The 12,750-nt window shown below is 43.4% G+C and overlaps 1 protein-coding gene across 1 annotated transcript in view; it reads left to right on the forward strand.

Moving 5' to 3' along the window:
* NUP210 (nucleoporin 210) overlaps window positions 1-12,750 on the forward strand; it is a 47,822-nt gene that overhangs the window by 16,781 nt on the left and 18,291 nt on the right. Inside the window, exons 12-20 of the mRNA XM_062500751.1 lie at window positions 1,615-1,770; window positions 3,057-3,255; window positions 3,825-3,970; window positions 4,873-5,094; window positions 6,328-6,501; window positions 7,473-7,665; window positions 7,938-8,044; window positions 10,183-10,287; window positions 10,417-10,518. Coding sequence (XP_062356735.1) covers window positions 1,615-1,770; window positions 3,057-3,255; window positions 3,825-3,970; window positions 4,873-5,094; window positions 6,328-6,501; window positions 7,473-7,665; window positions 7,938-8,044; window positions 10,183-10,287; window positions 10,417-10,518 — 1,404 coding nt within the window. The remainder of the gene's footprint in view (window positions 1-1,614; window positions 1,771-3,056; window positions 3,256-3,824; window positions 3,971-4,872; window positions 5,095-6,327; window positions 6,502-7,472; window positions 7,666-7,937; window positions 8,045-10,182; window positions 10,288-10,416; window positions 10,519-12,750) is intronic.

Consider the following 12,750-nt stretch of genomic DNA (forward strand, 5'->3'; position numbering starts at 1 on the left):
TCTAAAGACAGGTCCACTGTGTTAAACCCTGCATCTCTACTTCTCTTTTCTGTGGGATTAATTTGGTTTACTTCATGCTATTCCTGACCACACCAGCAGAGTGTGGTAAAAATTCTTAGTACAAATCTGCATTTTCAGTACTTCATCATAATTCTGCTGGAGTTTTCCCAGTAAGGGAAAGGAAATGTGGTTGTTTCCTTACCTCTCTCACAGTTCTATTCTTACCTCACCTTATCTTGCATATATAATGAAGTATCTCACTAGAGAACATTCCTTCATGGTACTGCAATAATTGTGTCACTGTTCTTACTTTAGTCTGATTTTTTTCTATAAAAACGTAGAAGCTTTTTTCTCCCAAGATTTAACTTTTGCTGAAACAGAGACCCTTGTGGTTTTTCCATGCCGCAATACCAGTGGTTGTCAACATCACACAGACAGCTCAACTGTTCCTGCCTCTCTGTCAGAGTTTGCCTCCTACTCCATAGCTTCAGTCAGGCTGTTTCAGATGGGTGAATAAAGTTTTTTCTGAAAATAAATTGAAAGAGATTTTTGGATCTAACCAAATTCTGTGTATAGCTGAAGTAACTCCCTCCAGGTGGCATCAGAATGCTTGGCAGGTTTTCCTTTGTCTGCTGTCTGGTTTGTTGGGGGTTTCTTTGTTCATGTTTGTGCTAATGAGATGGTTTCTGTTGCCTCCTTTCAGTCCACGCACAGGAGGTGCAGTGCCAGCTCTATGAGGCTGAGCACACACAGGTTCCGGGTTCTTGGGGAAGGCATCACTCACAGGTAGCAGCAGTGTGGAGCTCCCTGCCAGGCTGTGGGTAAATGGCCAGGCTGCAGGAGAAGCAGCATTACCCTTCCTCTCCTCAGTGCAGACTGACTCCCTGAGAGAGAAAATGTAGTGAGGTGTCTGGGGTTTATGGCAAGGACATGAGACTTCACACAGTTATTAAGAGTTGGGTATTTCTCTTTTATGCTTTCTGCTCATCCCCGTTTTAACTAAAATACCCTTACAGATCTGAATTCTTGCATTCTTTTAGCCTTTCTCACCACATCCCGTGCATCTCATGTAACACACCACTACCTGTTTATTCATCTGTCTCTCTCTAATCAGGCTGTGCACGTGCTCAGGGGAAGGAAGAAGGGAAATTACCCTCCTCGTAATTTTCTTTTTATTCTCTATTCCTGGTAAAAATTACTAGCTAAGCTCCTGCATAATTTAGATTTGTTTGTTTTCCACACTGTCCCTCTAGACAAATATATCATCTTGTTAACTTTTAATTATGAAATAGGTTAAAGGAAATGCTGGAGAAGTTAAAGAAATGAAAACAATATGCATAAAGGAATTGCTCCAGTGTTCACCTGTGTTTAACTCTGATGGAACTTTAGACGTTTATTTTGGCATGTGAAAGAAGCTGAAATTAAAATGAATGAAGAGTAGCAATCTTCTTGTGTCTCTCTTCCATCTTGCTTACTAACTTCTGAGGTGTTATTTTCTTTGTATGTCCCATTCTCAGTGCATTCTTGGTTTTAATGCAAGGTATCCAAAACCGTGAACTGTGAGAACCATGTACTTTATTAAATGTTTGAAAGATTTTTCCCTCTGTATTCCAGGCTCAAGGTGGAAGTGGCAGCTTCATCTGGTTCTCTTCTAACCAGTCAGTAGCCACAGTGACAGTCAAAGGAGTAATGGCCACTGGGAGTGATATTGGGGTCAGCATTATCCAGGCATTTGATGTTTGGAATCCATTGCATTATGGAGAAATGAAGGTGAGCGGTTTATTTTGCAGTGATTGTTCTTGAATATGGCTTTTGGAAACAGCAAAGGAGCTGAGAATGCCATAGGCATCCCTTCCACTTCGTGCCCTGTGGCAGGTTAAGTGATTAATTTCAGTTTGTGCTTTAGAGAACCAAACACTGTCCAGTGCATTAACTTTACACCCAGTTTTGCCCCTTCCTGATTTCCTTTGCAGGTCTTTTTCCTTGTTGGAAGTTTTAAGTGCAAGAAGGAAATGGTAATTGACTCCTGGGCTGGCCATCTAAGCAGACAAGCCAAACTAAAAATTCATTCTATAGGGTGATAGTTGGGTGTTCTCCATTGATACCAAAGGATGGCAGTTGTTATCAGGATATGCAAGGAAATTTCTGTCTGGAGAAGTAACTAAAGTGAGCAGAGTGCTGCAGACTGATACCTAATATGGACAAGAAAAAACAATATTTTAGGAAAATTAAGAGAGAATGGCAAGAGGGACTTGGTGGTTTCTGCAGACCATCCCCTGTTCTTTGGTCACAGTGGTGGGTGTGTGGTGTGGAGGGAGGAGAATGCAGGATCAGTGTATCTGGTGGCCCCACAGGGAGGGGTGTGACAGGAATTAACATCTGTTCAGAATTGAGCTTGCACACTCGCTCTGAAATAATGCTCTGAACAACCCAGGATGCTGCTTTTTAGCAGTCCAACAGTTACCAGCCTGAGACAGGAATGAAGATTTTTTTCAGCTAAAACTTCTTATCCTCAAACATAAGTCAAAGCCTGAAGACAGAAAGAAGCCTTCTGTCCATGTGAGCTTTCAGAGCAGTGTGTTGCACAATCTGAATAGGTTATTTTTGAATGCCTTTGTTCCTGTGTTAGGAGCTGCTTTCTTTGTGGAACAGCTCTTCAGACCTCAGCTCTTACTGACCTCAGTGAACAAGTTTTTAGTAGTAGTAGTTTTAGGAGTAGTTAATCTACACAGATTACAGTTTTAACTCTGTACCGTATGGTTTGGTGTCCTGAAGCCAGTTGCAGAGGATTAAGTAGTTAAGATACTGCAAATGAAAGCTTTGATCACAGTGATTGTTATGAAATCTGTGGTCAGTCTGCAGTGGATTCTTTAATGGATGCTAAACCTCTCCTAGCTGGTGATGGCATCTCCTGGAGCTAGCACACACCTTGGTCCACGCTTCAAAGTCTATAACGCAGAAGAAAATTACAGCAGTAAAAGGAAGGCCCACCAAGCTGCTGTGGGCTTGGGCCGGCATGGGACCAGAGCACTGACACACAGTTCCTCCTTCTACAGGTGTATGTGAGCCAGCCCAGTGCCATGGAGTTCACTCCCTGCCAGGTGGAAGCACACGTGGGGCAGGTGCTGGAGCTGCCCCTGAGGATCAGTGGCTGGACCAGTGCGGACAGGGGCGAGCTGGTCCCCCTGAGCAACTGCTCACACCTGGAGCTCACGGTGGAGCTGGAGAACCCTGGCGTGTTCAGGCCACTTGAAGGTCCTTTACCTCCCTCCCTGGTTGGGAAGTTAAATTGGTGACAGGTGTTGCAAAGTCTTATCTCTCCCTTAAATCACTGATTCGTGGCTCTGTACTGTATCCCTACAGAAGTGCCAAACTTCAGAGGGGAGGGGATCCAAGTAATTTTATTTTGACGGTATATTTGCCTTTTTATGTAGAATAGTTTGGGTTGGAGAGACCTTAAAAGCTCATCCGGTCCCACCCCTGCCATGGCCGGGACACCTTCCACTGTCCCAGGCTGCTCCAAGCCCTGTCTAACCTGGCCTTGAACATTTCCAAAGATCCAGGGGCAGCCACAGCTTCTCTGGGCATGCTGTGCCAGAGCCCTAGCACCCTCCCAGCCAATAATTCTTTCCCAGTATCCCATCTAAACATTCCCTCTTTCAGTTTGAAGCCATACCCCCTTGTCCTATCCCTGCATGTCCTTGTAAAAAGTTCTCTCTATCTTTCTGGTAGGCTCCCTTCAAACAGCCATGTTGAATTTGATGAACTCACCTGGGCATTTCTTTCCAAATAAGCTGTTGTACTATTTTAAATTTATCTGACAGGAAGACTTAAGCCAACTGCTGATTTTTGCAGTGGAGTGAGAGTGAAGGCTGAATTTCAGGGGTACACCAGGCTGGTGGTTGTGTACACCCACGGGCGCGTGCACCTCAGTGCCAGCATCGCCATCGCCGCTTACCTCCCGCTGAGAGTGAGTCTGCCTCCTCTGCTCCTGGGGCAATCCATCTCTGAAACACCTGCACGTGACAGGGAGCAGGTTATGGAAGGAGTAGGTTTGAAAAACCCGGATGGGTGGGTTTACATTCCGCCACTGGCTGGTTCAGTGAAGAAAATAAGAAAGAAGCTGACTGCAGGGTCGGTAGACGGACGTACAGAAGAGGCTGCTTTGTTACCTCATCTGCAGAGGCCTAGCACTGACTGCAGGCTGAAGTCTGAGTATTTGACCATAGCTTTCCCCCACGATGAAAAAAGCATTAGTGCAAATCTTACAAATTTGTGGTTATAATGATGTAATACAATGATGTGAAACACCGACTGGAAATGGTTTTTGTATACTAAATGTCAGGTTAATTGCTCTGGTGATGAACAGCACAGGCTTTCCCAGGGATGCACATCAGTACAGAATTTGTTATGTTTGAAGTAAAACTTGTGTAGGAGAATAATTGGATACACAGAACTGTTCTGGAGAGAGCACTGTCAAGTGAAAGTACAATATGACATTATTTAATTTGTTTTAAATACTGCTTTAAAAGTGTAGCAGAATACTATCTCTCCGTGCTCAGAAGAATATATTGAGGGTCTTCCTCTGTCTGTAATTTTTCATGAGAGAGATATGATTAGAATGCAGCTAAAACTTCCCTTTGCATCCATGGCTTCCTTTGAATCTAATCCAGCTGGACAGAATCCATGTGGATTTTGGTGCAGCTCTGGTTTTCACTAAGTGTGCTGACAAACCATGGCATGGGAGAAATCACAGCGTTATCCAAATAACCAATACAGCTGTTCCATTCAGAAGGAAGTTTATTCTGCAGAGCAGAACCAAACTATGTAAATAGATGATTAATTTTTAATGAGTTAATTAATTGATTACAGGCTATCGATCCACCAGCTGTTGCTTTAGTGACTTTGGGTTCCTCTAAGGATATGTTGTTTGAAGGAGGACCAATGCCATGGGTCCAAGAACCTTCCAAGTTCTTCAGGAACGTTGCTGCTGAGGATGCAGAAAGTATTGCCATGTCTTTACTTGAACCTCCCACACCTCAAAACAACAACCAGCACTGGGTTAGGGTGCTGTGCAGGAGCCTGGGAGAGCAGGTAAGTGCCAGAAGGGCTTGGTGTTGCCCTCCATCAGGCACTGAGAACTGGCTCCAGACAGATTTATGGTGCCATATGCCTCTTCATGTAGCAAGATGTTTTTATAATGAGCCAGTAAAGAACTTGAGTAAGTACATTGTTCATGCATTGTGATGCAGTTTTTAGAGTGAGCATTTCACAACATTATGTTAAAAAGTGGTTTATGATGGGTTTATACTGCAATAAGCCTTATGCTGTGAGATGCATTGAACATCCTGTTGAGTGCAGGTTCAGTTTCCATGAGTAGCATCAGAGCAGAAGGTTACTGAGCTGATGGACTCCTCTGTCTGACCTGCTTCTCTTAGCCCTGTTACCTTCCAGTGTAATTCTGTTTATTCTAACAAATGGCAGCCACAGGAACTGACTGCTCTGTTCTCCCTGCAGCCTTGGTGAGCATGGCCATGTTCATTCTCCACCTGATTTTGTTGTCTCCCAACATACAGAAGTGATTTCTTCTGTTTTATTCACCCTCCCCAGTCCATGAAGCTTTTAGCTTCCATGTGCTGTTTTTCTCCTGCAATTCTGCAAGGCCTAAGCATTTTGGTTGGGCTGCCAGGTTTTACGGATTTGCTCAGTGGACACTTTGCAAAGTGGAGCTATTTCTGTGAGTGCAGATTCAAAAAGAACAGGCCTTGGTGTTGATGTGCAGATCTGCAAGGCTGGCTGTCCCCAGCGCATCACACCTGAGTGACTGCCCACACCAGTGCATGGGAGTTAAGGCAGGTGACCAGAGCTGCCTCAGCCTTCTCTGGTTTTAGATCCGCTTCATTTTGCTGAAGACTAAAAAAGGAATGTAAAATAAAAGATGAGATGTTTTTAAACAGACTGAAATCACTATAAATGTTGCCTTTGGGCTGTTCTATTCTCCCTCTGCAAGAATACCTGCTGTTTCCTTTTTCAGTTACAAGAGATTTGTTGTTTGAAACAAGTTTGATGGTAATGAACATGAACAATGTCTTGGGGTGACTTGATAAGGCCTTCTTTATAGGAAGAGTAGTTCCCAGAACAGTACTTTTATAGTGATAAAGAACTGTTCTTGAAACATGCTCCCCCTTACATCTTCCTGTGTCTCAATGGTGCTGTAAATCCCTAGGATTTGTATTTTTGGTTTTCATTCTGATATCACAGTTTAACTGAGACCTGTGGAAATAAAGCATGTCTGAACTCAACTCTTGCCTTGTTTGCTGTTTCCAGGTTATTACCTTAACAGTTGGAAACGGCCCCACAGTCACCAACCCCTTCCCAGTGGTTGAACCTGCTGTGGTGAAGTTTGTCTGTGCTGTGCCTGCCTGCCTGACTTTGATTCCTGTTTATGGCAGCCCTCAGCTTGATCTCTCCTGCCCTTTGCTCCAGCAGAACAAGCAAGTGGTAAGCCTGGGAAGTGACAGGAGAAGGAGGTGTTCTTACAGCTGAAAAATCAGTGATTGGAGCTCCATGTGTGAAATAAAGCATCTGAGCTGCTGCAAGAGGAGCAGTAACTGAAGCTGTGGCCACACTGGTGCCCTTGGGAGCTCCTGCAGAGAGCAGGCTGGGGGGGTCCTGCAGTAAATGGGCAATGGATATGCATAGATTATCAGGCATAAAGAACTTTGCAAATCTGTTTTTATTCCTAATGAGTTACGTCACATGTTGGCTTCTGAGTAAACCACCTTTTGTCATGTTAATCTTCCCAGGCAAATGTAAAAGTCATCCTCCTTCCCTAAAGTTGATGAATCATTTTAAAGAGCTTCTGTGTAATAAGAAGAGGAGAAGGAGATTCTTGTGTATTATTAGCCACCTCAGAGCTTACCTGCTTTTCTGGCTCCATGATGTGTCAGCCTGCCTTGGTGCACTGCTGTTACTAATGCACTTCATCAGAAAAACACCAGAATTCTGAGCTTTAAAAAACAGCAGTGTTTGTCGTAATTTGTTTGTATTCTGAAAACAATTTTGTTGAGCTGTTCAATTTTGTTATTGTTGGTTTGAGGTTTCTTTTTGTTTGTTTTAAGGTAATTCACTGGCTAAAAAAAACCCAAAACTATGCTCCAGGAAGATGCCTTAGAGCTCAGAGATTCCCAGAATGCTCTGAGCTGGAAGGGACCCACAAGGATCATGGAGTCAAACTCCAAATAGCCCATAGAGGGCTTGAACCCACCTGGTGTAACCAGCACCATACTCTGAGAGATAATCTCAGGGCTGTTGGAGTACAGCTCAATGCCTTGCAGTGATGCCTCGTTGTAATGAACGTTCCTTATGTATTGGTGTTGTAACAAACCTCATGGGTCTCAGCGTGTGTTTTCTTCAATGATTAAAAAATCGTCTTGTGTCTGTTCAGTTAAAAATATTCCTTCTTTTTTCAGGTTCCCGTTTCCAACTACCGCAATCCAATACTGGATTTGACTGCCTGTGACCAGCAAGGCAGGAAGTTTGACAACTTCAGCTCTCTAGGTGTTGTGTGGGAACCCACAAATAAGGCCATTGCTCGTATTGAGCCAGAGCTGCCAATGGAGCTGACTCTGAAGGAAGACGGGAATGGTCAGAAGAAAATGCATGGTATGTTGATTTAAATGAGCATTTCATTGTTTGAAGGTCAGGATTAAATCTGTTTGGTAATGTCTGAGCTTGGTTAAAGAAAGTACTGTAATCTTCAGTCATACTTCGTCTTAACATTAATGTGCTGGTTTTTGTGTGTGTATTATTGATGGGAGGAGAGAAAAGGAGCTAAGTCTAATGTGTAGAACCTATCATGAAGAGAAAGTTCTTGTCTGATGGGAAAGATCCTAGAAGAGCTAAATGGTGTATTTTTCATCTCTGTTACATTCTAGGCTTACAAACTGTGGTAGTTGACCATGAGTTTGGAGCTGCTGCCATCTCTGCCACTGCCACTGGATTCCAGCAGCCCCACCTGAAGGCAGCCAGAGCCAAAATACCGGTACCGGCACTTGGGGGGATTTGACATTTCCCTGTGGTTAATGCCCAGTGTTCCTGGAATAGATTTATTTCTTCCACACACAGCACTGTACCAATGAGGCAGCTCCATAGTGGAGTCTGGAGATAGGTTCATACAGCAGAGCTTTGATACTGGTTCATGGCTTTTCCTGCTTTCCTCTGCACTAGGTGCTTCTATCTGTACCAAATCTATCCCAAGTCCTTGGGAGTTTTTTAACCATCTGAGCAAGGGCATTACAGAGAAGTGTTTCATTTAGTTTTATTTCTCTTCAGGGTTTTTAATGAATTGGTGAATCTCTGCTGCTTGTCCTTCACTAAAGCAGCCATGTGCTTTGTACAGCTGTCACTGGGGAAAGCAAATGGATTATTGCCCCTGCAAAGATGAGTGGGAAAGTTCTGCATGAGCAAAGCAGAAGCTGACTGATTCCTCATATGGACCATATGTTAGTCTGGGCTCTGACTAATGGTCCCCTTTTTTTTTTTCTTTTTTTTTTTTTTTTCCCCTCCACTGTACAGTGCCATAAACCCAGGCTCTCCTTTCACAAGTCATTAGCCACTCCCTGAAATATTTAGTTTATAGATAATCAGCCTAGGGAAGAAAAACAGCAAAAGCTGGTGATGATGAACAAAGAGTGCAGGTGTAAACAGGTGGCAGTTTTCTGTTTATGTCGCTTTTTTAAACCAAATAAAAGGGCAGGTTTCAGCCTGTGGAATAACCTGACATGTGCAATAACTGACTCTCAAAATATTCTGCTTCCTAACTGGAATTTCTTTTTAATCTTGTTAAGCAAGATTTAAGTGGATTTGAACTATATGCAATACCTTGAAAACAGAGTTGAGGCAAAGAGTAAAATATGCAGTGAGAGGTTACAGGATTTAACTCAAAGCAGGTACCAGATGGGCACCAGTAACGTGAAATGCCCTATGGGCCAGGTTCCTCTCATCATGGCTCAGGTGTAGAATCTGCTTAGTTAATTCTTTGAGAGGTGATCTGTTTTTGCCACTTAGTTCTTGACTCTTCTGTGAGATTTCTGCTCTTTTCCTGTTGGGAAGTGTGATGTAGATGCATTTTCCCTGAAGAATTTTGCCTACAGTTTAGAGACACAGTTACTTTGCTACTGAAGTTATTTGAGATACTTGGTGGTGGTTATTTTTTTTTTCCTATTAAAAAATCGAGCTGTGATGTGGACACTTGATGTTCTTCAGTCATTTTGTAATTCACTGTGCTCTGCTTTGTTAGACCAATATTCAGTGTTCTTTCTTTTAGAAATAATCATAAAAGTGAATGCTCTAAACTTTGCCTTGAATTCAGAGAACACTAGAGTTCTTTTAAGTTCTATTCTCTGTGTTTAAATTTGGGAAGACTCCTTGGCAGCTGTAGATACCAGTTCTGCTGCACTTTGTAGGCTGCTTTTCTCAAGTACATCAGCAATGGGCTGCTCTATTCTGCTCTCAAACCTGCCCACTCTCCTTTCTTGCAGCCAAAAACACAAACAAAAATCTAGTACATGGGATATTAAGATGTCTTGATTGTTGTTTCATGTTTAAGTGGAACACCCTATTATGTCATTAGGGAAGAATGACATCCTTTCTACATCAAGGAAATAATTCTACTAATGAGGTGAAATGGGTACAGAGTAGTGACTTCCTCTAGGAACCTTTTTCCTTTTCTGAGCTAATGTTATTGTGAGTGAGTGATTAAACCTGCATCTGGTGCAGTGTTCATGTACTTACATGTAAGGAAGAATTTCTTTTGGTGGGCTGCTAAGAAGAATCACAAAAAGATGAGTTAAAGATAGAAAACTTTTTGTGTTGGCCTTATCATTCTGTATGACTTAGGCTCAGAGTTAATACCCTATCTGTGCTTGTCAGATATTATTTACTGATCCTGCAGTGCCTGGGCCTTGTCCTCTAGCTTGGCCAGGGGTGCAGAACAGACCAGCCCTGAGGATGCTCTTCCCTGTGCAGGAGGATTGGCTGAGCCATCTGGATCCCGTGGGCATCTCACACCCTCAGCCTGTGCTCTGAACTTCGGTTACCTGCTTTAAACATCCTCCCTGCACACAGCACCCTGCCAGTGTTCTGACTCTTTGCTGTAACTGCTAACACTGTTCTTTGCAGCATGAAGCTGTGCTTCCAGGGCCTGCCACCATTGAACTGATGCTCGTGGAAGATGTGAAAGTGAGCCCTACTGGGGTCTCCATCTACAACCACCCTGATGTCCAGGTGAGGAGTTACTCTGCTGCTTTCCAACTACAGGGAGGAAAACATCTCACATTCCAGAAGATGTGTGAGGAGGCCAGCTTTACTGGAAAGATAACAGTCTTAATCCTGGATGCTTTTCTGGTTTTACAGGCAGAACTTCTCATCCAACAAGGTTCTGGATATTTTTTCATTAATACCAGTGTGCCAGATATTGTAAGAGTGATACATGAGGAGACTCAAGGCATTGCTGTGGTGAGTACAGTATTTTGTGGTTTTACACCTTTTTGGCAACCAGGTTATTGTTCCACAGCTTCAGCACTCCTGGGCATTTTCCAGCAGGTGTGGATAGAGAGGCAGTAGCTGTGTTTTGGTTGTGTTTGCATGTCACTGTCATGCTTCAGGCAGGGGATCTTTGCACTTTCAGGTATAGCCTCAGGTACAGGAAATTGTTTCATTACAGCTGTGATGCATTTGTGTTCTCTGTATAAGATAAAAGCCAGTTTCAAGTACTTCACCCATTACAACTTGGCAGTAAAATGTTCCTGATTTCACAAACACACCACAAAGAATAATGTGATAGAATTATTCAGAAGCTACACATGAGATTAATTGGTTTCTAAAGTAGTACTGAAGTATTTACCATGGGCCAGTAATTCTGAAAGCTTCAAATTCCTCTACCCTATAGTGCTGTTTCAGGTTATTTTTAATCACAGTATTGCATCCTCATTTAGTGAATGTATATCTATTAAAGAGTTTATTCTGATCTCCATATAAAGTTTCTAATGAATTTTTCCACTAGAAGATGGTACTAAAGTGCAGGTGTGCTTGACTTCATCAGGCCCAGGATATGAAGTGCATTCTTCAGTTAACAACAATAAAACTGCATGTTTGCATTGCTGCTTTCATTAGGCAAGAAGTGGAAACGAAACAAGATGCTCTTGAGTGGTTTTTGTAAATGTACAGATTTGTCTTTTTAAGAAGTAATGCTGATAAAGTTGTGAAATAATGATAACTAAGGCAGAAATTAGAATATCAAAAGAACTTGTGTGTGTGATTGTCTCTAGCTGTTTTAAGTATGAGGTGGGAATATTTTTTCCAGCTAGGCACAGAGGCTAGAAAAAAGTAGAAGAGATGAGCAATGAATAGTACACTGTTCAAAGTTTTAACAGTTTTTTAGTCTGGTCTCCCTGATGGCTTTAACTGATGTACACGAGATAAGTTCAGTGCTCTCATCTGGAATTCAGGAGTGGAGCAGTGAGAGCAAATAGGCTTTGTGAAGCATAGGAAGAGGTTTAACTGCCTGTCAGGTTATAGGAGAGAAGACTCCACTTTTACGACATTTTAAAAAGAAAATGCAGCCCCACACATATTTGGCAGGTTTGTTAGCCCTGCATGCTGTGTTTGGGTTAAATCCCAGTACCAGCCCTGGGTTTCTCCATGGAAGCAGCAGAACAGCCTGGGAAATCAGCAGGCTCTGTCAGGCTGCTGCCATGGCAGGTACCAGTGCAGCCAAGTTGACAGAGAATGAGTTGGCAGTAAACTCCTCTGGAGAAACTAAATTCAAGTTATCTGGAGCAGCGATTCCCAAACTTTTCAGTGGGGCTGCCAAGGAGAAATTCTGTACCTCTCCTTCTGGTTTTGACATAGCAGCTGCTCTGGGCATGAGTGGGTGGTAGCAGGGGAGGAGTGAAGAATGGTGACCAGTGCAATATCCCTGGATACTGGGTGCCACTGGACACCTAATGGGAGAGGAGAACAGCAGATGTGGCTGAGACAGGAAGAGTTTTAAAAGTTGCAGTAACCCTGCTTGCCCTTTTCCCTGTTTCCTTTCTCTGGTTTGCTGGCCCAGCTGAGCTCCATTTCAGCTCCCTCCCCTGACCACATCCCCTGCCCTGTCGCCCAGCCCCTGTATTAGCCACCCTCTCAGGGAACAGCTGCTGTTCTGGAAACTGACCTTTATTAAAACTTCACATCTCTTTCTATTTTGAGGCAGAAGTAGGAGTGGTGCCCTCAAAGAACAAAATGTCAGCTCTCCCCACTGCTCTGCTGCTGACTCCTGTGATGCTGCCAGGCGCTGCTGCGAGTTCACTGAACTCCTTTGCACTGGGGGGCCTGGCCATCTCCCCCTCTTCAGGGTTCAGAGCACAGAACAGGACACCCAGCTTCACTGCTGTCCCTGGCCAAAGGGAGGAGAACAGCTGGGATTGTCCTGAGGTCTGTGGCAAGGTCAGGGAGCTGCAGGAGAACTGCAGAGCTGATGTGAGCAAGGTGTGGGTGCATGGCCTTGGGAAAGGGGACTTTGGGGTGCTTAGTTCTGAGGGCTTGTGTTTGTGACCAGAGGTCTCTTTCTTCATTTTTTTATTATCTTTCCATTAAGGAGTATAACGTTCTCTTTCTTTAAAATTAATGGAATAATAGTTGTATTAAAGAAGTACCTGATCTGTCAATCGTCCTCTTACTTGCTAGGTTCTGCTACAGGTTTTG

Source organism: Cinclus cinclus, chromosome 12 (genome assembly GCF_963662255.1).
Source record: "Cinclus cinclus chromosome 12, bCinCin1.1, whole genome shotgun sequence".
Taxonomy (NCBI): domain Eukaryota; kingdom Metazoa; phylum Chordata; class Aves; order Passeriformes; family Cinclidae; genus Cinclus; species Cinclus cinclus.